Source organism: Cygnus olor, chromosome 1 (assembly GCF_009769625.2).
Source record: "Cygnus olor isolate bCygOlo1 chromosome 1, bCygOlo1.pri.v2, whole genome shotgun sequence".
NCBI classification, from domain to species: Eukaryota; Metazoa; Chordata; class Aves; order Anseriformes; family Anatidae; genus Cygnus; species Cygnus olor.
In genome coordinates this window covers 186,765,692-186,790,343 of record NC_049169.1, presented here as the reverse complement: position 1 = coordinate 186,790,343, position 24,652 = coordinate 186,765,692, and the positions used below count along the sequence as shown (strand labels likewise).

At 43.5% G+C, this 24,652-nt stretch overlaps 1 protein-coding gene and 2 long non-coding RNA genes across 4 annotated transcripts in view; 1 reads left to right on the top strand and 2 right to left on the bottom strand.

The window, feature by feature from the left end:
• UBL3 (ubiquitin like 3) overlaps positions 1-17,903 on the bottom strand; it is a 57,529-nt gene extending 39,626 nt beyond the window's left edge. The window contains 1 exon segment of the mRNA XM_040543895.1: positions 17,231-17,903. Coding sequence (XP_040399829.1) covers positions 17,231-17,257 — 27 coding nt within the window. The 5' untranslated portion in view covers positions 17,258-17,903.
• Positions 12,584-17,223, bottom strand: LOC121063464. Its single transcript, XR_005816014.1, has 2 exons — positions 16,533-17,223; positions 12,584-16,117 (listed from the first exon to the last, which is right to left on the bottom strand). It is a non-coding gene; the product is annotated as an uncharacterized LOC121063464 (long non-coding RNA).
• LOC121063463 lies at positions 17,582-24,365 on the top strand. 2 transcript variants are annotated; one of them, XR_005816012.1, is made up of 3 exons: positions 17,582-17,710; positions 20,780-20,973; positions 22,059-24,365. It is a non-coding gene; the product is annotated as an uncharacterized LOC121063463 (long non-coding RNA). The 2 variants fall into 2 exon arrangements; XR_005816013.1 differs by having other exon boundaries at positions 20,780-20,978.
• Positions 24,366-24,652: the final 287 nt, after the last annotated feature.

Genomic DNA, 24,652 nt, shown 5'->3' with positions numbered 1-24,652 from the left:
TCTGCCAGGTCAACCTGACAGCAGTATTGAGTCTCGGTCTTGCTTATCACAAAGACAACGTTTAAAAAGGAGAATCAGTAAACCCCAAAAATTCAGCCAGCTCTACTGGTCTGCCATTACCATCCCAAAACACTCATCTGAAAGACTCTAAAGTTACAAAAAGCTGCATCATCTCGCAGGGTCAGACGAAGTAAGAGGGATGCCAGACGGATTAACTCGGTGCTGCTTGGGTTAGATGTCAATAGGATTAGAAAGGCCTTTGGGTTGCGGCTAGCAGGCAGACCCATGCGCGCCCGGCGAGAAGGCGCACGTCCTGTCCGGGGAAGCAGCTCCAGCCCTACACAGCAGAAAGATGAAAGCAGTGAGACAGAGGAAAGATTTCAAATACACTCCTCGGCCAAAGACTAAATTTAAGGAAGTGTCAGAAAAGCTAAACGAGTCTTAGATCAAGAAGAAAGAAAGAAAAAAAACGCTTTTGTGTCAACTCACAGAAAGCCTACTGTGTTATTCTTAAATGCACACCTCCATCCAGGCAACAGGGCAAAATGGACAGCTGGCTAAAACCCATCCAGAAAAAAAATAAGCTCCTCGTGCATTTAACAGATGGTGGCACAGGTTATGAAATTGGTCTTTGCTTCAAGTCTCTGAAAATAGGCTTTTAACTAAACCAAGCTACAATATTTAAATAGCCTTAGAATATTTCTCAAATGAAACAACGCTAAGCACGTATTGTAGTGCATACACTAATATTGAGAATAAACACTATGTTTCTACAGATTATATCCTAATCTACATTTCTTATGTCTGAGAGAATTTCCACCCTCAGAAAAATGAAAAGTTTTGTGGTTAACATCTTGTACTTCCAGCCAAAGGAGAAAATAGTAATTCCAATATCTTTGCTTCGCATCACAGGGTTTAGGGTGGGAAGGAGATTTGTTTGTTTAAAATAATTCCCTGCAGCTACTTTGCAAAAAAACTTTATCATACGGCGTAGGGAAGAGCGAAGGTATCTCCCTCAACACAGCCGTCTTCAGCACTTCTCAAAGCCTTGCAGAGTACAGACAAAGTTTTATATTTTATATTTTGATGTGACAAACTGAAGGTGTGCAGAATAAAGTCCTAGCTATTTTCCATCACCCGAAGCAGAACTAAACAATTATTACGAGCTACCTATGACACGTGAGTTAACAAAGTAGAGAATCGCTTCAAAACAGATAAAAACCCGCACAAGTGCCTGTGAGTGTCTTGGCTACAATAACGTCTTGCATGACCTGCACTTTGGAAAACCACACTTTGAGACATACATCCTCCTAAAGATAATTTCAAGAAACAACTACTCAAACCTGGGCTTAAGAAGCAATTTTGTACATTTTTAAACATATTCTGAGTATCGGGACAATTAGTAAGTTGGGTGACAAAATTCTTTAACAGAAGCAGACCTTTATTACAAAACCACAGCAACTCCAGCTTCTGTAGTCTAGAGAAGATGTGTACATTAGAGAGGACAGCAACCTTTTTCCCTTACTTCTTTACTGACATTTTTGCTTTACACCGGTGACGTGCCATGCTAAGTTATTGTTTGCTTCCTACGGTTCAAAACCGGCCTTGAGTTGTAATTTGATTAAATCTGGTATCGGTTCTCACAGGATCACACAATGGCTCAGGTTGGAAGGGACGTTAAAGCCCCCCAGTTCCACCCCCCTGCCATGGGCAGGGACACCTCCCACCAGACCAGGTTGCCCAAAGCCCCATCCAGCCTGGCCTTGAGCACCTCCAGGGATGGGGCAGCCACAGCTTCTCTGGGCAGCCTGTGCCAGGGCCTCACCACCCTCCGAGGGAAGAATTTCTTCCAAATATCTCATCTAAATCTATCCTCTTTCAGTTTAAAGCCATTCCCCCTTGTCCTGTCATTATCTAACCGAGCAAAAAGTCACTCTCCATCTTTTTTATAAGCCCCCTTTAAGTTCTGAAAAACTGCAATGAGGTCACCCCGGAGCCTTCTCCTCTCCAGGCTGAACAACCCCAGCTCTCTCAGCCTGTCCCCATAGGAGAGGTGCTCCAGCCCTCTGATCATCCTCGTAGCCCTCCTCTGGACCCGCTCTACCAGACCCACATCCTTCTGGTGCTGAGGTTCTCATGGTTATTTTCCCTTCTAATCATTAGAGAAAGCAACCTGCTCGTCTGCTTGATTACAAAGCTCCAGGAAGGAAGAAATGGCATTAATTCTTGAGTTTTAATTACCTAAAGAAAAAAAAAAGCACAGAGCCATTAAACCTGAAGCGCTTCAGTAGAACGGTCCCTGCTTGGTGGCCACCTGACAAATGTTCGGAGCCACAAGCATGGGGGATTTCCACCCCACTGCCCGACCAGCAGCACACTACTGGGAGAAAGCCCGCAGCCCAGACTCTAAACTGAGACCCCTTCCATTTGCACATTGAAATTAGGGGAATAGCACTCGTCAGGTAGGTGATGATGGACCTACAGAAGTTCCCCATTGCCAGAAGAGCTCCTTCCCATGCAACATTACTTTGTATTTTTCTTAAGTTTTCTTATTTTTTTCCTTAAAGTTGCAAATAAACTTCTGTCACTCCCACGCACTCTTAGAGCACTTTGAATGCCACAAGAAAAGAAAAAACAAACTTAACATGGCATCAGGCTACTATTACAGGTGGTACTGTATTTCACCAGCTTAGAAGCAAAGCAAGACAAACTGCAACTCTTCAGTCCACTTGTAAAAATCTGTAATATTTGTGTGTGTTTTAATATTAAGTTTGCCCCTTTTCAAGCCTCAACCATTGCAGACAAATGAACGTAAACATTATTGAACCTGTAAGACCCAACTATCATTCCAGATGAGCAATGTGCTCCCAACCCACGCAGCATGGACACATACACGGTACCTAGCTGTGAGCCAGCATGAGCTCAGCTGGCTGACCTGCTCTAACACTGAAAAAATGGGTGAAAAATGGGTGAAGAATTCCCCTCTCAGAAAAATAAACCCCTAAAAATTAACACTGAATAGAGTATTATGCACGTTCTTCTCAGAGAATACGTAACCACTAACCTAAAAATAAATAATTCATCAATCTTCAAAAAGGAGGGAATGAATCAAACAAAGAAATACACATGCGTGGATTTGGCAATATAATGCTTTCCAAAGCACCCAAATCCAGAACTAGGTCACGGCTTTATCCCCCAGATCATTTTCAGCTTAGTTTGAACAATAAAAGTCTTTTGAATAAACTGCCTGCATTCAACAATCATGATACACGCAACCCCAAACAGAAGACATAAATGTAAAAGCCCACGTATTCATAGCAGAAAACAGATGGACTTGAAGGAAAGGACACGCCTGTGGGTTGCTACCTCTGCTTTGGTCTTCGGGGCACAAGACAGTAGGTAGAGCATTGCTTCCCACCCATACTGCACGCTAAAGCTTTCAAAGGAATACTGTAAATACTTTAGCAAAGTCTTCTGGCTCTTCAGGTCAAGTATTATTTCCAGGGTTCCTGAAATAGCAATTCTAATTCGCAAATTTTTGATTGATCCCTCGGTAATGAAATCTAGCCATCCAAGAGAAGTCTGCCAGAAGCCCAAGCACAGAGATTAGTCTTGTCATATGGATGGAGACTATATTTAGATAGGTACTATATAAAGACTCCTCCACTCCCCATGAAATTCCTCCAAAAATGAAGCGTCGCTACAAATATTAGACACGGCTTTTAGCACGTGGAGAACAATGCGTCTTGTTTCAGCACTCATGACGTAGCTTGGCTACGTCAAGGCTTTCTTCTTCTACAAATACTACAACAACGTATGCTGGAAAGGCTTTATGTATGATCATTAGGTTTCTACTGTACCCGTTTTATAAAAAAACTAAACAAACGTTTCAAGGATTAAATTGGGCCAAGAGCAAAGTGCTGATATAAAACACAGCATAAAGGCTTCATTCAAACTGCGACTTAACCTTTCACGATGCACGAGTATCAAAAACTGCCCTCTAAAACAGAAATGTAAAATGTCTGTCTCAAGTCATAGGAAAGAAGTTTAGTATACAATAGAAATCTTGCTAGGGAAGTGATAAAGTTTTCCATATTCGTACCTTACGTAATGCTGAAAAACCTTCATTATTTAACTATGTATGTATAAATTTTCAAGCTACACTCACACTTCTGCTCTGAGGATATGAAATATCTTGCAAACATTTCAGGCCAAATGTCAAGAGAGACCTGTCAAGCTCCAAAGAGTAAGCTGCTTTCATTTAATCTACTATCAAAAAAAAATCTGAAAAAAGATCTGAATTTCTGAGACTATTATAAAATCTTAAGTATCATTAAAACAAATTTATACAGACAGCATTTTTTTCTCCTGCTACACAAGCATGATTACACACTTATGGACCGAAAACATACTGCATTTCTGCTGTGATATTTAGCATAGACCATTCAAGTCCAATTCTATACCACAAATTACAAAGCAGATGGGTAAGACTTTGGATGATTTTCAAAATTAATCCAGTAGCATGCAAATTCTTGTTTGATAACTTAAATTACTTTTAAATTCATTGTAATACCATGTCTCAGCTTCCTTTTTTATTAGGAGAAGTTCTTCTGTGCTAAAAGGAAGGAAATGTAGTTTGAATACTGGAAAACCTCCTTTCTAGCGCAGTATTCACAACCATGGATATAAAAGTTTTTGTAGGAAATAACAGAAGCAGAAGTGTGATTTACTGTAAAAGAAAACATTTATTGATTCTGAAGCATTACTTAATGGACGTAAGATAGGAAAAGGCAACCTACCAAACAAACAACATGAAATTGTTGCAAACAGGACTTTGCGGAGCCCCAGCAGCTCCCACAAATTACCTGAACACACACCTCTGGTGCTGCTCTCAGGTGTTGTGAAGTGTTCCCCCATACACTGCAGCTGCTCCTCCAGAAGGGCACGGGTCTCCCACCGTCATGGGGCTGTCTGGGCACATCCATCAGCACATGCTAAATGGCACTAATGCCACGTTGAGGCCACTTCATCAAGTGGTGGAAACCTTACTGCTTTAGAGGCTGGATTTGGTAATGCTAGATTCACTTTTACCAAAAGGTGGGAGAACATTTACACATTTTTCCACCCAAAGTAATGTACTCTACTGTCCTAGCTCCATTCAGCACCGATACTGAAAATGCAAATACTACTTAAGGAATGGGTTTGGGTACATTTGTCTGTGTTTGGCATGCAGCAGGCGGGTGAGGATGCCCATCAGAAAAATGCTATCATCTGACACGTTAAAAGCAACACATACTGGAATTTAATCACTAACAGTACAACCCTATGCACTGTAAGAATAAAAATCATGAGTTTGTTGCTCCCCAGCATGCTTGTATGGCAAACTACTGCCCATAAACAAGCCTGAAGGCTCTTACACCATGGTGTGCGCTGCCTCTGCGCTCGCTGCTAGAAGATTGTGTAGTTGTGATTTGGCTCCTCTCTGCACTGCTCTCAGCTGCTACCACCACCCATCCTACCAGCTACCCCACGGCAGTTCAAAATGCCTACAACACCAAGTGAGTGCCATCTTCTGCAGCAACCCAGCCAGAACGGTTTTGTAACAGCTCAAAAGACTCTCTCTTCCCTATCCCAACAGCCCAAGGGACACTCGAAGGGTTTGCCAATACAGCTTCTAGCAGAGCGCCGCAAAACAACTGCTGTCTTTCCCCCAAAGTTAAAGACAGAACAAAAATAGGAGGTTACTTACTATAAGATTCTGAAAAAAATTACTTTTGTAGATGAAATTTTAAATTACCTCAACAAATAGCTATGGTCCCTCCTGAAAACTGCACCACAGTTTTTGGAACATGTTGTACATCTGATTTCACGAGAAAAATTATTATTTGATACAAAGACTGCAGAAAATGATGGATTTATTCAAGCATAATCTGTATCTTACGTCTCCTGCAGAACAACATTTAGCAAAAGATAAAAACTCTGAAACTTTACTGTCAACAACAAAAAAGACCAAAACCTTAAAATGATCTCCCTGTTAAGCACAATAATTTTCTTTCCCTCTGGGCTTCACCTCCATATGCTGAGAACTAGAAGATAAAACAAAAGTGGGGTTTTAGGGTTTTTTGGCAGAAGATAACAAAGGGGAACAAAATATCTCCTAACCACACGCTTATTATAAATAAAATACATAACCTAGGATTTTTTATTTTTTTTAAGGCATCAAAGTCAGGACTGATATGCAGCAGCAGAATCAGCTGCAAAGGCAGGAAACTATTTACCTTCACTCCACCTTATCTGGCATTACTCAGCACTCTTAACTATTCACTTAGGCAAATTTCAAACCCAGCTAAAAAAAAAAGCAAGCACCAACCAGCACATCTGCAGATAAAGGCATTGACCGATAATTACTCCGTTCTCCATGGATAAGTCTAGCAGCCTTTCCTACATGTTGTTTTCTAAAAGAAGTTACAGAAATCAAGGGAGAAATTAAGAATAAAACTAAATCCCCGCATCCTTGAACACAGAAAAGTGCTGCATATCATAAAAGTCTCAAGGTGAATTAGGACTTCTCTTCCAAAACATGTTAGAGCAGTACAAGACAGCAAGGCGCTGATCCAGTCTTTGAACAAGGAGTAGGTGCTGAGTAAGAAAAGGATACTGTGATAAAGAAACACACATGGTTCTCAAAGAAGAGATGATTATCCCTTTATACAACAGGATAAAGAAATAGTTAAATGTGGTGGTTTAACAGCTAATGGGCAGCTAAGCACCACCATGTCATGCTCTACCATCTTGATCCTTGTATTTCTGAATGTTTCTGTATTTCATTTCAGAAGTTCTCTTCTGATGTTAGTTTCCCATGTATGATATAATTAGCACTATAGTAAATACACCATACTCACAGTTTACTATGTACATTTTGCCAGTGTTACTTGCTTAAAACACAAATTGGTATTGAAAAAGACAACTCAACTTAGAAGTTCTGGTCTCTTTATGTAAAGAGTTTTACACCCTTTATAGCCAATTGAGGGAAAGATAGAAGGCACACAGAAGTCCCATCACCCCAGCAGACATGAGTGGTGAGAGTTCCCTGCAAAACCGTGTGCTTCAAGCCTCCTTTTTACAACAGAGGAGGAATGAAAGTGAAAAAGCAAGCTTGGAGGTCCATCCCCCTCTCCCCCTTCATGGAGATCCCTGCTAGCAAAGCAGCATTAAGCCCATCTCCAGAAAAGCATACTCCTATTCTTTTCCAAGCACCTACAGTCTCCCTCTGAACCACCTTCTTCTACAGGACACCCCCGCTTAGTGAGGAGAAAAGCACTTGACGAGACAATCACCTCCAAGCTAAAACAATTCTGCAAATACCCACTGCCACCTTCCCTGGACCCCTCATCGTGACCCCACTTGAGTTTACCTAGCATTCCACCTACTGCAATGGATATTTTAAACTACTAAATAATTTCAAGCATATGGAACTAGAAATGAAAAATCCCCATTTCCAAATTTGTATGAAACCGAGATTCTTATGAAACTATACTGGCCAGAAGCAACCAGCAGACAGAAACGTTGTACCTTCTCTTTGACAAGAGCACCTAGTCATTTTGCCATTACTTACAGAATGGGGATCCTCAAGATCCTACATGGCTCAGTAATAAGCTGTTTTCTTGGTGCCAGGATCTGACATATTACATCTTGAAACTTTATTCTGGTGTCTAGATGGCTAGAAATACTCATTAGCATCGCTTGGAAAAAACCTTCTCATTCCTCTATTTCACATTTGAAGAGGACTAGCTGAAACTCACCTAAAACAGTTACCAAACCTTTATAGTCGGTCGCTAAAATAGTGTTTCTTAGAAACTGACAACACAAAGAATACACATTGCAGCATACTTTGGTAGAAAACCTTTGAACATTCAAGTCAAATAGGATACATTTTTATGGCCTAAGGTAACACGCCCGGCAAGTGCCAACTTATGAGCATGGGCTTCCTGACTGTGGGTACAGGCATACTGCAATGATCCAAAGAAGTATTGCCAAACCATCTGTGTAATGGGGAAAGCAGGGCACCTCCGTAGCTGTTCAGGAGAGGAGCTAAGCCACTGACCCCCCTGTTCCCACCACGCTAACCAGCAACAGGACAGCCTCTGACAGAGTTTTACCCCTGGCGCTCCCCACACTGAGCAACCAACAGCCAGTCCCACCCTTGCTGGGCTGGCGCAGTCCTACACTTAGCAAGCCAGAAACTTAAAGCAAGTGAGAACTCAGGAAGCCTTCGTAACAGACAGCTCACCATTCTGTTTAGAGAACAGCTTCTTAATCATCGTTATAAACGTATGATTGTCCTGCTCTGCCCTGCGCTGGTGCGGCCTGACCTCAAGTACTGTGTGCAGTTTTGGGTGCCACGCTAAAAGAAGGACATAAAACTATCAGAGACCACACAAAGGAGGGCTACAGTGGTGATGAAGGGTCCAGAGGGGAAGATGTATGAGGAGCAGCTGAAGCCCCTTGGTTTGTTCAGCCCCGAGCAGAGCAGGCTGAGGGGAGGCCTCATGGTGGCCTGCAGCTCCCTCACGAGGGGAGCGGAGGGGCAGGCGCTGAGCTCTGCTCTCTGGGGACAGCGACAGGACCCGAGGGAACGGCATGGAGCTGGGACAGGGGAGGGTCAGGCTGGGGGTTAGGGAAAGGTTCTGCACCCAGAGGGCGGTCGGGCACTGGGACAGGCTCCCCAGGGCAGTGGTCATGGCACTGAGCCTGCTGGAGTTGTCGACGTGCTTGGACAACGCTCTCAGACACGTGGTTTGATTTTGGGGTGGTCTTGTGTGGAGCCAGGAGTTTGGACTCCATGACCCCTGTGGGTCCCTTCCAACTCAGGATCTGCTATGATCCTACACAGTAACACATTACACCCTCATCACCACTTACATGCTATCATACAACTATTCGAAGCTACAAATTGTGTGATTTTATGTTAATTTCAGTATTAGGGAATCATATTGAACTAGTGAATTGGGATTTCTTCTTCCCCCACTTTAAATCTTTCAATAAAGCTTTCTGAAAGTTTTGAGTTTATTTCCAGAAATACCTGTGCAAATATAAACCGCTGAAACAAGCAAGCCCAATGAAGTCTGTTTCCACTGCAGATCAACGGATCAGCTTCAAAAATGAGATCTAAGCTCTTGTTATCATACCCCATGACCATTATATCTAACATGCTCGTACTGACTAAAAGTATATTCACTCACAGCCAAAGTGACAGATATTCAGATTGGACATGTCCTAAGTAATGTGTTGTACATCAATTACAACCACAGAACACTACTCCAAGAATTAAGTTTATTTTTTATGTTCATGTTACTGTTCATACAAGACCTCTATAATCTAAAAAAAAATAAAAAAAATACTGCAACTAGCTATTACAGGCTTTTAAGAAGTACACAGCCTTCTAGCCGGCCACTTACAGTATCTTAAAGATAAGCATGTCCGAAGAATGTTCGACAGTATTTTATCTTAAAGGAAATACTGTAAAGTACAACTATCTTAGAATAATTGTGTTATAGTAATATAATTTAAAATAACTTTCCTGAGGCTTACTAACATACGCCACATATATTCACATGCAGACTGACGCTAATCTACTTTTAAAAAGAAGATTTTTAAATGTATACCCCCAGCTATGGAAGATTTTTGATTAACACTGAACTTCACTATTTTATCACTAGTCCATTATTTCCTTACATTAAAAACATAAGCCAGATTCCAGAGACAGACTAAGTAGTACCATCTAGAATATATGTTAAGGATCAGAAACAGATTATAATGACATGGATCTCTGCCAGACCACAAAATATTACCATATCGTAACTCCACTGAGGAGATACCAACCACTGCTACAATACAGGACTTTGAAGTACGATTATTTTTGAGATGAAACACTTTATTCTCTTCAGCCCCTGAAAGAAAAATCACATTTAGTTTCCTTGTGTTTATTTTGAAATTGGTACTGCACTTTTATCAAGTACTCCAAGTTTCTTATGCAACACGAAACAACGCATGTTGCATAATGAAGATCACAGAAAAGCTTCCACAAGAGCTCAAGACACCACTTTATGAAAAATAAATAAAAAAATAAATAATAAGGGAGGGAAGAAAAAGGAGCTAGGTGTTCATTCCCAAGCAAACTGCCCATAGATTTTCAGATTAGAGTCCAGATCCTCAGCTTCAGCTAAGGAGTGCTCCAGCATAAGGCCACCATAGCTTCTCAGCAGTGGTCCGGGCCGTCGACAGAAATCAGTTCTGCCTGAACAGCAATGTTTTCAAGAGAAGCTGGAACTGGCACAGAACGCAGCCAACATTGGCTTTTCCATACTGCATCCCCATGCTGTCGAACATGAAGTCCCATTTGGTACTCACATCCCACGGAGGCACTGACCTGCTGTTTTGGTGGTTGAACAAACCCATCAAACCAAAGGCAGCAACCTACTTGGCTGATTTGCATGGGATACACAGAACTCAAGGAGTTTCTTGCTTGTTTCTGTCTCCGTAACAACAGTATTACCGAATAAAGTCTCAGCTAAACGCTGCCACAAAGTCTCCTTTTAATGGGAAACTCAATCACACAAGTAGTTTTAATCTAAAAACAGACAACAACAAAAAACCACAAACAAACCCCCAAATGTGGGTCCTGCCACTCGCAAGCTATTTTCAGATGTCTTTACCATAAAGTAGAAATGTTACCATAAAGTAGATGTGTTACCAGACACTTATGGCAGTGTCACAATTCTGTAATCAGCTGAATCTGCACTTTACAAAGTTTCTAGCTGTGGAAAATACACACAACACTTTCAAGCCAGATTTCAACATACTTGCAGAGTCTTAACACACACAGAAGGGTCTTCACAGCAGCTGCTTTACAACCAGCAACTAATTTAGCCTCTGTTAGGGAGCTAACCACAATCTCAAGTACTGACTGCAAAATACCCCCATTTCCACAAACGTCAGAATATTCAGATGCAACAACACGTGAGTATTTCTGCAGGACTATACATTTGAGGCCCAGTACTCCTGCAAGTCAGGAAGTCTTAACTTGTTCTTTAAACGTTGCTCCCCAAAATAAAGACCTAAACAATTGTCTCTACGTTCTTAGAAAGCCCATTTCACAAGTTATCACATCCAACAAATTTCCTTTCAAATACAAAAAACATACCGTTGAAGCACAGAAAGCTATTTGCAGAACCTCAACTGATGTCTCTATCTTATTTTAATGTTTTAATTTTTGTGGGTTGTTGATTCTTCATTTTCTTCCAGTAACATTCCTCAGTATCGTAGCTTGCAATAGTCAGTGGCACATTGTGAATTTGTATTTCTCTGGAGGTATACCCAGTGAAAAATGATCTACTTATTGCTTTAAGATGTTCTGCAAAGTATGTATATCAGAAACCATCAAAATTAATAAAGCTAGCTACCAGAGTTCATAGGGTAATTATTGTTAAAAAATTCAATTGTTATCGTTAACTGCTAACTGAAAACCAGAGCTCTAAATTAAGCTAAAACTGGTGAAGAGCTGGGGTCTTGAAGTTCAGATCTGACACGAGAGCAGCGACATTAAAATTCCTCATTGACATTCTGCTCACCTCCGACAGCTTCTGAAATGAAAGCATCTCACTCACTCACAGCCCTTTAATAACTATGGGGAGCTAAAGTTTATGCATGCAAAATTGTGGCAGGGAAGGCTTGCTCCTTTCGTGGGCTCAGTTAATTGCCGCAAGACACAGACAACATTGAAAAGGGTACTGATCTGCAGCTCTGCCTGGCACTGTACTTGGGCTGAGAAATAACCAAGTTAGTGGATCCAGTACTGTACAAAGCAAAGGCTGAAAATAAGCCATACTATCTCTTTCACATAAAACCACAAGAATGATTAGTCACATTCCAGATATTTCTGGATTCCTGCAAAGTAGAGTAGCACTCGGGCTGAGTCACAACAGCTCTCCATTCTGCTCAGGATTGCATAAGCACATGCAGGGACATCACCAAAAGTTTACATTTTGACTTCTATTCAGAAACAACGCTGAGCGACCAGAAATATTAAACAAGTAAATCCCGCTTATTGCATATACCGTGACCACGGCTTCTGACGTTCACAGAAGTCATCCTTAGAAAGGACTCGGAGTTAAAAACAGAAAGGCTTGCCCTTAGTCATTTTGTTTACAGTACCATAAAAGCCTTGCCTATCAAGTCTGCTGCAAGGGCAGTATCCAGACTGGCTGATCTCCTACCACAGCCTTAGGCCAAGCCAAGGAAGAGAGCCACGGGCCTTGAGAGATCCAAAACAAAATACCAATGGGGCAAAGTTAAGTTTAGATATGCACAAACAGCAGTCACACACACAGGTGAAATACAGGCTACTGGTACCTGACGTTGGCCCTAACTCCACATCCAAGAGCCGCAACTTGTCCCCACTCAGGCCCTGACTGTGCTATCAGCATTCCTCAGATGAAGTCTGGCGACTGTGTTGTTTTTTGTTTTTAAATGTGTAGAATTCAACATTCTTTTTGCTACAATCAGATACTCAGCATTTGCTGAGTTTTTTTTTTTATTTATTGTCTTTTACTCCTGCTGAAACCTGCCAGCAGCTACTGCTGGCTTCCAGCAATCCAACAAGGGAAGACTTGAATGTCCCTCAGTACCCGTTTCCTCCACTATTTCATGGGATTAGACAACAAAAGCAGAGCCAAACAAATTCGGGTAACGACAACAGGGGCGAGGGGTGGGCAGGAAGCAGCAGTTTACACCACTGGCCTGCACTTCCACCTGAACTACAGCGCTGCACCAAGCCCCAGCACAAGCATCGGTCATCATCCCACCCAGAGGTTACAGCTGCCTGCCCCTGAAGAAAATGAAGCGAAGGCCATACAAACATTGTCAGTCCGCTAGGTTCTGCATGATGATATGTGGAAAGGCTACGAGGGATATAACAATTTTCAAAACAAAGAAAAGGTATCTACTGAAGGCAGAAGGAAAAGCAGTCAAAACAGAACCAAGATGCGTGGCTTTTTACATTTTGTTCCAATACATTAAAACACTGAGAGCAAACAAGGCATTTTTTTTTCTATATTCAAAGCATATTGTAGTGATAAAGGACTTATTATTCTTAGATGAAAGAATTATTTAGACTGGATGACGGATGATAAAACTCAGCTGCCATACCACCAGCTACTCCTCTGAGCCTCTACTGCCTGAGCCTCATTCCAATGTCACCATTGCCCTACTGCTTGTAGGATCAGCTGTAAGTCCATCCTTTTCCTCTGCTAGCCTCCTCTAAAATGGATTCTGTATGTCATATATATGAGTTACGCCGTTCATCGCCATTCTGCACTAAACTTCCTAAAAAGAACACACATACACACATTGTCACTAAAGATGGTGACACTAACAAGGCAAGAACTGAGCACGGTTTCTTTCTGTTAGTCTTCCTCCACCTATTGCCCTCTTCTAATATTGTTCACGTACATACGGATTTCAGGCCGTGAACCCCACCCTCTTGCATGTCTGCAGATGTCTATCATCACTCGTTCAGTTTTACTGAAAAGATCTCTCACGTAAAACCTACATCTCTTAAATTCAGCGTGCGGATTCAATAGCTGTACATAATAAGAGTGAAAACCTCCAACTGTTGGATAGATTTGAGCACTCAATGGCACCCAAAAAAAAAAAAGAAATAACCCACCATGGGCCAAATACATTACTCTTGATTACTACTTGACACAAAAAGAATTTGAAATTTGATATCCTAGAGGGCATGCAAAGAACTGCACAGGAAGAAAGTGCTGGCAGAGCCTTTTTGTACCTAAATAAAATGCACCAATACAGGAAACAGCAGGCAGCATAATAGTCTTTAGTCACACAGGCCCCTTACTGCGAACTTCCAAGACCCCTGAAGAATTGTATGTGTAGGGGGAAGCATGGTAGGACCACACAATGAAGAGATTCAGTTTCCCAGATTGTACTGATAACTCCACTGAAATGAAGGGGATTATTCAACTGAGCAGTAACTGCTGGACTGGGCCTAGTTGGTGGTGGTGGTGTTTGGTGTGTTTTTTTTTTTTTTTTTTATTTCTTTAATAAATAGCTGTCTTTGACATAGTCAGCTACAGTTTTTAAACAAATAGCAAACCATTTTCATTTGATTAACTTAAAAAAAATAAAATACAGTGTCGTTGACTGCAAGTCCATAAACCACCTCACGTCTCCTCGTTGTTGGAGAAGAAAACTTGCCAACAGCTCTGCCGTCATTCACTCAAACCGTAGCTGCTACCAGATGGCAAAACCAACAAGTTATCTGATGAAATCATTCAACGTATTCAAATATCCTGGCCGCCACAAGTGCCAGTAATTATGAAAAAAATAAACAAAATTAAGCTGTAGATATGCAGAATGGCCTTGGAGCACTACTCCATACATGTCTGGTCCTCAGTAAGTAACGAACCCACATGAGTACAGAGGTCGATATTAGCAGGTTTCATTCCAGGAGTGGAGATTTAGCCTTTAAGTAGCACGGATTGCTAAGGAATAATGCAACACAAACTTACAATGCTCGGAATGTGGTGTGTCACCATCCAGTTTATTAGTGGAATGTAAATGATAAAGTACTTATGGTAATTACTTCAGAAGTGATGTTGAAAGGGTTAGCAGGTAAAATCTGCTGGAGCTCTGGGAAGAAGTCAACCAAGCATCAGAGGAAAGAAGGCCGGATCAAGTTATGTCTACCGACCAGCACAAAGCTTGCTGAAGATTTGATAATTCGCTAGGAAATTCTCTATAGCAGGTCCTTGATGTTTCAAAGGCAGGACAGGAAGGCTGCATTTTAAGAAGCATCAATTATAATAGTTTTACTATTATTATGAGAGGGTTAGTTCATGAATCTGACGAACACTTTGAAACACAATTATTATAATACTCAAGCAATTCATAGCAGATTTAGTAAACGTGATGGAGCCTTCGTAACATGACACCCCAGCACAGCGATGCCAACTCGTACAGAAATGGGGAATTATTATTATTTTTTGTAGATGCAAATTACAGAGTGGGCGGATAAGAGAAATGCAAACTGCAAAATCATACAGTAAATAAAAACATATATAAACACGGTGACAGCCTGGTAAGTGCTTCTCTTTAAAGAGCAATCAAATAACAATCCCATTTTCCTTCCTGAACAAGCTCCTTCGAAATAAGGAGGACGGTGATAAAGAGAGACCCAAAATGAGTTTCCAAGTGCTCTTTCTACAAATTAAATTATTGATTGTATTTAGCGATTTGAATTTCTACGACACACTTCAGACCTCAAGAAACTGCTGCTAATAACACAGTAACTCAGCAAAACGATCCAGAGACAGACCAGAACACATCCGTCCGTCCAGTTAAATGATACTGACATTGGTAACATCTTCATCCAAATGTCTTTGTAATGACTCAATATTTAAACATCGCTACGTCTAACAAGCTTCTTCCTGATGTGGGGAAACAGAGCATCTCCAGGCCTAGGTATCTCTGTCAGCTGCATCCTCATTACATCACAACTACGGGAAGAAAGAGTTGCAATAGGAACGAGCTGTTATTTCACCTATCGAGATTTGTATATGGTTATAAAATGGAGTCCTCAAACATGACACGCGTAGTGGCAGCACCACAACTGCCCGGCAGGCAGGACGGAGGAGAGCGGTGGAGGTGGCACCGCGCTCAGCCCAGGGTAAGAGGAAAGAAGTGCTTTGTGTCACAGCCAAGGGGCTCCTCCAGGCAACTCGAGGAGGCTCTGGGAGCTGTGCATCCAGCTCTCCGCTGCTAAGGAGGGGACTTCTGCCATGCAGAGGCAGACAAGTGCAAAAGAGAAGGGGCTTCAGAGTACTCTCACAGTCAGAGACCCTAAAAAGAAACGTACGGAACTAAACAACTGGAAGGATTTAAACGCAGGGGCAGCAGTCTTGTCATCACCTTTCCTCCCATAAAGACAAAATATATTTTTCATATTTAGGGAGGGGGGGGTAGGGAATCTTAAAGTTGTGCTTGACCATCCTCTGTATCTTACTGTTTCTACTCTTTTGGCAAAATTCGCTCATTTTCCCTGCAGTAGAAGAGCTGTGAATTAAACAATGAAATTAAGCAACTAGCATGATTTCACTAGCCTGTTTGTCCTACATATGCACCACTAATTGTATATCGATGGCTGAAACGAGGCTCGGTTTTTATATCACCACTACCACGGCAGGTTACACTCACAAAACAGAATTTCATCCCGAAAATAAAAAGCACAGACTGGTCTGCTGCTGTCAAAGTACCTTTAAACGCGAACAATCACGGGGGGGTGGGAAGTGAAAACACTTTGCCGTAAAAATAAAGAGCCAGCATATCAAACCACTGCCACAACTTTTTTTTTTCCGCTAAGTGATTTATGGAAATACAGGCAAATCGGTGCAGCCCTGCTGAACAGAAAGGTTACCTAACAGACCCGATCGCCCTCCCTTCACGCCTAGCCGTACCTTCCTATGTTAAATGTACCAACACAGGCTGAAGTACAGTCCGCCATAAGAAGTGCAAGGAGTGCCCTTGAAAAACGTCCAGATTGCAGCTAGTGCACAAAGGCTCTCCCTGTGCAAACAGGGCACGAGAATTTCTTTTTCACTCTTGACCCGGCATCAGGTGAGGGGATTAACTTCCCATCAGCATCAGAAGGCACGGTGTCAGTAAGAAACGAGCAAAGTTTGAGAGACGAAAAAGAAGGCTGAGAATCAATTTCACAGATGTTTAGGGGAGGGGAAAAAAAAAAAAAAGAAATGGCTTGGGTAAATCATTCTGAATGCTCTGCTTCGCATTTCTCTTCCCCTAAACAGTGGTCGGCAAGGCTGAAGAGCACTGCTGGAGCAGGCAGGCAGGGTACGACCTGCCAGAGCCAGGGGACGGGGCGGCATCCACACTTGCCTGGCCACACGGAAGACGACGCTGCAGATTTCCCCTCCGCTCCCCAAAATCAAAGCTGAACCAGCATCGGGGAGGGGGAAGGAGGGGGATTATTAACTGGGAACTTTTCGTTCCTTAAATACGCCACCGAGATTTTTCCCCCCCCCCACCCCTCCCTTCCCACGCCCCTCTTCTTTCCATCCCCTCTGCCAAAAGAGGCCTTGAGCAAAGGCTATTCCCCCCGCAACGCTGCGAGGCGAGGGGGAGCGCCAGGACTCACCATATCAGCCGGGACGCCGCTGGACATCTTGAGATCCCCCCTGATGGTTTCCGAAAAACCGATTTTTTTTAAAAAAAAAAAAAAAATATATATATATATATATATATATATGTAAAGGTAGCAGGTCCTGGGCTGCCACGCAGCAGGTCCTTGTCACCACCGGCGGTGCCAGGTAGGGCCGGCAGGACCGCACGGCGACATGGGCTGCCCACGGGCTCCGGGGGCCGCCTGCGGGCTTCGGGGCTGCGTGCGGGGCTTTTTCTGCCCGCACACCCCCTTCCCTTCCCTCCCCTCCCTCCCTCCCTCCCCCCCCACGCCTTCTCTCCCTTCTCTCTTCCTTCTCCTCCGCCGGCCTCGGCGAATAACGACGGGGTGATTCACGGCGAGGGCTGCGGCGTCCCGGTCACCTCCTTCATTAGCGCCGCGGACACCCGGCCGGCGGGCAGCTCGGGGTGGCTCCCGGGGGTCTCGGGGAGGGGGGTAAGGCTGGATCCCGGGGGGCTCGGGCCGGATCTCCCCAGGCGCTGCCCGTGCCCGCCGCTGCCTCCCCTCAGCGCTCTGCGGGGACCCGGGGGGGGCGTTCAACGGCTGCCGCCTCCCGCAGCCTCAGCGCTCCGCTCGCATCGCCGCCGCCTCCTCCTCCTCCTCCTCCTCCTCCTCCTCAGCCCTCCCTCCGTCCCCCGCCTCGCCCCCCTTCCTGCCTCCTCCCTCCCTCCCTCGCAGCAGCCGGGGATGCCGCTCCCTCAGCGCGCCGCCCGCCCGCGGCCGCCCCCCGCCATCTTCGCCTCAAGCCAACATGGCGGCCGCCGAGCCCGGCCAGGGGACGCGGCGGGGGAGAGACAGACCCCCCCCCTCCCCCCTCCTACTTCACCCCCCCCCCTCCCCCGGTCACGCGCCGCAGCGCCGCGCGGCATCATGGGGCTTGTAGGCGGGCGGGCTGCGGGCGGGGCCTCCGCCGCATAGCCCCGCCCCTCTCCTTGGCAACCGTTGCTAGGGGTAGATTATTATTATTAATAATCATCATTATTATATGTATATTTTTTTCCACCCCAAATTCACAAATCGAAGCCTGCACGGCATTCCTTTGCAGAAATTCCTCATCGTTTCTTCAATTTTTTTTTTTTACAGCTTGAAATATCAGGGTTTTGCTTGTGGGGAGGGCGGAATTGCCTTTTTTTTTCCTCTTTCCGCCCCCCCCAAACTGCATGTTTTTATTAGTGATAAAGCTCCTGTAATTTCCACACTGCCGACTCGGCGTAGGAAACATCTGGAGAAAGGGCACTTAGCCTCTAAAATGCCCTCGCCAGACGCTTTCGCGCTCCCCGAAGAGCTCTGTGTTCGCTGAGGCACCGAGTGATCTGAAGTGCTGTCGGTGGCCGGTGTTTTATTCCTCATCCCAGGCCGTTCCTCAGTATGCAATGAATAAAGGCCATGTCTGATGAAAAATGCTTCCCACACAGACAAAAAAAAATACAAAATAAAACCCCATGCAACATGCAGATCTACCAAAGAAATTAATGGGCCTTTTGAGAGGGATGTGTGGAGACGCATGCATATTCCAGCACTGTAAAATTGTCCAAGAAAAAAAAATATCACAAAAATCAAGTAGACAGAGCTTGTGGCAGATGCTGTCTGGTTCCTTCAGGGACAGTTCTCATGTAAAACCACAAGAAATTAAGACAGAGTTGTTCCCTTTAATACTAAAAGTTGGAAGCTGTCTTTCCTCTTTATGACTTCCTACTGAAAGCAACAAAGGCAACCCCACTGTCCCTTATATCAAATTTATCATTCTTTTCTTCAAGAAAAGCTACAGAATAGCATGAGGCTATTGACTTTAAAAGGCAGATTTGACAGCAAACATCCCAACTTAATTCCCAGGAAAAGAGTTAGGGGGTCAATAGAAGAGACCTGTGCTATCATGCTGTGTGACTTTGGGTTTGTCTGTCCCCAGCACCTCTGCTTAGAGAAGTAGTTGCGTCGCTGTCTGCGGAGACAGTCAAAACCCATCTCGACATGGTTATGGACAACCTGCTGTGGCTGACCCTGCCTGAGCAGGGGGGTTGGACAGCATGGTCTCCAGACGCACCTTCCAAACTCATCCCTTCTGTGACTGTGTCTTGGTGACTCTCCCCTGACAAATGCTTTTGTGGTACCATACATAATCGTCCCCAACTTCAGTCAGTTCTTCAAGCGACCAATAAGTTTTGTGTTTGTGGGAATATTGTTGAAACATTGCTTACATTTTTCTCCAAACAGATATCCTTGAGGGACAGAGGAAGTGTAAGGGTTCCTCATTTTTTTCATATCTTTTCATAAGGCATCGAAATAATAATATTCATAGATGAGGGTCAAAGGGATGAGCTCTGAAGTGTGTCTCCCATCTGACATAATATGCCTCCCTGGGCACGTATGTCTCCCTGGTTATGTCAGTGACAGATAGAAGAATTATAAATAGGTCTTGCTGAACAGAGTTTATACTTAGAACATTATCAATAAAAATTCCTTACGGATTTGTTTAACTGTATGCCCAACAGCTTAAGTTTAGGTGGACACCTGAGCTCTGCTGCGAGGCCATCCTGCAGACCTAGCAGTTGCTCCAAGCAGACCGCAGCCCCGGGCAGGTGCCTTGAGATGATCTCAGGCTGATTCAGGAGCTGCCCTGCCCGTGCTCTCTGATAGCAGGGGCGAGAGGATAGGCACCGTGTCTGCTTCTCAGGCACTGCAGCTCCCTGCTGTCTCCTCATGTAAACTGAAATTGGTGGCAACCCAGAGTGATGTCCTTGTCCCTGCTGTGACAGCTGAGGAGAAGGCAGGGCAGACAGCAGGGGCGCGTAATCTTGTACAGCTCGCAGCGTGAGCTGCCAAAGGTTATATGGAAATACCCTTCGATCGAGCAGGGAGAGGTCCGTGTGCCCAAGCACGTCAGGAGAGTTAGGGCACCAACAAGCACCAGCAGACTGGATGAGGGGTCGGCCAGGCGAGGAGGCAGCAGCAGGGCACATCCACTCCATCAGAGATGGCTCTTTTGAATTATTTAGACAGATGAGCTTGTCTGTGGTGCATAAAGATAGGCACATCCGTAGGGCAGAACCATAGGACAGAACGCAGAAGACTCAGAACCTAAATCAGCGTGATTGCGTGCTTTCTGTTTTCCTACCTCTGGTTTAGCAATCTGTTAAAGGAAGGATCAGGCCTTCAGTGCTGATGAAGCAGCGCTGTACGTAAGGAATCGGGGACTGCCATTGCCCCTCTTGTGTATGCGGTCAGGTTGGCCAACTTTTCTGCCTAGCATCGTACAAGTGAGGATCGGTCGCTCTCTTTGACGCACAGCTGTGCTTTCCAAGAGATGGCACGAAAAACTACTTTTTTTGTTCTCCTTATTATTACAAATTTGAATCCACAATTATGACTGCAGGCCAGAATGCCTCTACATTAGGCACTGCACAGTACAAACACATAACAGAGTTTCTGTCCTGAAAGGTTCACAGTACTGTGTTTACTCTACAGTTGACATTTGTATCACATTTGTGTGATTTTTTTTTTCCCCAGCTCTCAGCTATGATGACACAACACAAACGAACGGAGGACCCAGCACAGCTGGTACACACTGGAGATCGTTTAAGGATGATTGTGTGCTGGGTAAATGAATAAAAAGAAAAGCTGTACAATGATCCTCGTAGGAGTAGTGCAGGTCTGTGTACTGCACGTGACAGAAGGGGTGAATTCCCACCGGACTTGTGGAGGTGAGGTAATGTATTTGAAATACAGTGTGGTCGAGTATAAAACAGAAAAATATCTTTTTCTCTTTGGCTTGCATTAAGAAAGGCTGTTCTGATAGCATTCATTTCACGTTCACACGGAGAGGAAATGAGAGTTGTGGTCACCGCAGTCAGCTGCAACAAGGGACCCTGCAAAAGCGCAGCTATAGCCTGCATATGGGACCAGCTTGCAGCTCAACACTGAGCAAGCGCTGCAGGCACACAGAGCTGAAAACAAACCTTTCCCACATCCAAGGATTGAGCAAAAAGGGAAGTGCTGTTTGAGAGAAGTGCTAACAACATGGAGAGCTGAAAAGGCTATTCTGTTTTGGGGACCTAACCCTGTACTCAAACACACAAATCTTTCCGTTAGCTCTCCCTTGCAGAACTGGCATGTGAATTTAGCCGGCTGGGCACAAAATCTTTCATCGTCATTGCTTTGGCAATTTGCAGAGGAAAATGATGGAATATACTGCTGGTATTTTTCTCCTCATTTGAAAAATATGGCATGGCATGACTGGATGAGTCAAATTTTGCAATGCCATATTTGCATTGATAAAATTTGTACCCGGTCTCTGCGGGTGGGTTGGGGCTCGATTTTAGTGTTTCATGGCCATCAGTACTAGTTGAAACCCGACTCTGCACTAAGACATGCTTAATAGGAATAAAAGGTCTGTTATTCTAAATCAGATTAGTAGTCCAGCCAATGTGATATCCTGTCTCCAGCAGTGGCCAGCATCAAATACTTCAGAGAGACACACAAAACCCCACATTGGACAATCACGTTATAATCTGCTTATTTGGTTAAGTTTCCACTGCTGCCAAGGATGTAGGAGAGACTGGTTTATGCCCCGAAGCACAAAACTTTGTGTCCTTTATGTCCTTAATAGCAGGACCATCAAAAACCCATCAATAACATGTAAAAGTGATTGCCATATTTCGAAAGAGCAGTGCTATCTCCCGTCAGTTGTTACTGCCCGGGCTTGAGAACACGTCGAGCCTACGCTCCAAGACTGACATTAAAAGCTTTCAGCCCCATAATGTACTCCGGTGTTTTTCATTTGATGCAGGCTGCGAACAGGAGCATCTTCAGGAGATGGAGCACGCAGCGATGACAGAAATGAAATTTCTTCCAACGCAAGGATATCCATGGCTTCTCATTTCCCTGCAGGTTTTTCAAGCAGCCTGAGAAGGTGAAAGGCTCCCGAGACAAAGGGTTTAATTCTCCGCATTTTGGCCATGGGACAGATCAGGATTCCTTCCCTCTGGCAGCCACAGAAGCAAGATACCCAGGGCAGCAAGGAGCACACAGGGCTACTCAGCAGGGTATTTCAAATACCTTTGTATAAACATGTGGACTTTTTTTTTTAACTCTTGCCAAGCCAAATTCACATTTAACTTGGTGCCTCTGTAAAAAACTCAGATTTTGTGTTTGCAAATATTTTTTCTTATATTTTAATATAAGAAAGTATTATATTTAAAAGAATATTATCTTTTTTTTTTTTAATTGATTCTTTTCCATTGGGAAATACATTGATTTTTGCCTCCTTGGTTCTTCTGAGTCAAGCCAAAACAGTGTGGGTGTCCTACCAACCCCTCACCTGATGTCAGCAGACCCCTGAGAATAGCATTTAGTGGTTCTCACCTGCCCCAGAGCCAGCAGGGATAGCAAAAAAAAAAAAAAAAAAAAAAGGACCTTCGAGGTTTTGTAGCATTTATAATACTGCTGGCTATAATTGTGGTTTGTTTATTTACTTTTTAAGTTACTTGTCATGCTGATCTTGCTGGAAAATGAAAACACACAGCTATTTTAACTCGCGCTGTACCCCTGAATGCCGCAATATGCTTTAATGATTTATTCCCCCACCTCTTGAGGTAGTGTCCATATAAAAATACAAGATGACAGGAAACAAGCAGGTAATACCAGAAGTTATTCCTGGCCTGGCCAATACAGTGAGAGCTGGTAGGAACAGTGTTCTGCCAATCTAATGGGTGTAGCAGTAGAAAAGGAGATAGGACATATCAGCGTTCCAGGTACTGGTGCCATAAATAGCACCGGGGAACTCTTAAGAGGGAGTGAGGATTGACAGAGGAAGGTACAAAGGTGGAATAAGGAGGAAGGAAGAATAACGTGAATGAGAACAAGAAGCTCCCATGCGTATATTAGAAAGTGCTCAAATCACCAGCATTCTGTGGTGGTTTAACTACCCATAAATCTATGAATTAACAGATATATCGTCCAGTCCATACAGAAAAATAACCCTGAAGACAACTGAAAGAAGTTCCTTATTTTGTCGTAGATGAAAAACAGGAAGGAGAAATTGTAGCAGAGAAGCATCCATCCTGGATCCATTTCCTGACGGCACGGGGAAGCTAAGGATATATTGAAATAAAACTCAACTTCTGAACTAGAAACTTGAATTTGGCAAAGTATTTACAAAACATAGCAATAAAATGGTATTTCATATCTGGAAATCAAACGTGGGAATTAAAGACTCCTATACAAATAATCAGAAGAGTGGTGGTGGCACCACCACTGCTGGACATTTAAAATCTGTTGGACAAGAAGGAGAGGGTGAAGAAACTCCAAAAGTGCCATGTGAAAGTAAATGAAAGTTCTTCAGGAAAAGAAACAAGAATCTGTGACTTTGGGGAATGGCTGTTGCAAAAAATGAACTTCGCAACAGAAACTGTCTGGAAAATAATTACAGAAAAATACACAGAGTACATACAAATATGGAGGAACATTGGAGAGAGGATAGTAAAAGACCACCAGAGATCACACTCGGTCCAACCAAGGAAAATGGCTTTGTAAAAATGTTAGAGAAGGCAGCTGAAGCTCGTGCTGCCTGCTGGTGCTACCAGGCCCCTAGCCTTCCCATCACTCTTGCAGGAGCCGCCGAGCCTGCGGCGGAGCGCAGCCCATTAGCTGAGACCTGGAGCACCTCTGCCTTTTATCGTCCCTGCTTCCTGCTGACTCCAGCAGGTTATTTTTCACATTAGCACATGCAGAAGGTTACGTTCATTTATATATTTTTTTCTGTAAGGGTCTCCAGTGGGAAGCTAACCATTAGTGAGCTCCCGTTATAGCTCATATTTACTATTTATAAAATTAGTACCAAAATACTAAATCGAAGCACAAAAGTGTTCTTGCTCATGTGATTTCCGAGTCTGTTGTCTACACCACTTTAGGATTCTTCGGGTTTTTTAATTTAAGGATCTTCATATGTCCCTAATTTAAGGCTGTTAATTATATGTGTGTGTGTATATATATATACAAGCATATGTTTATATAGACTCTATATGCGCACATGTGTATGAAACCTCTGAACATTTTTCAAGTTAACTGTAGCACTCAAATAAATTGCACTCAAATCTGATTGTACGCTACTTTAACTGAAACAAAAACCTGTCTCGGCATTTGTGCTGAGGACATAATTGTTTTTTACATACATTATGCCATTGTAATATAACATTTAATCTGACTTATTTTCTGTCACTCATTGGTCTCCAAACCAGAATCAATATCTGAATGAACCACTGTCTGGAAGCACTATTTTTAATTGGCTAAAGAGATTGCCTGACCTTTGGTAACTGGTTACTGCTGTTGGGGAGACTCTCCATGAGCAGCATGGCATTGTCTAAATATAACGGGACAATAGCC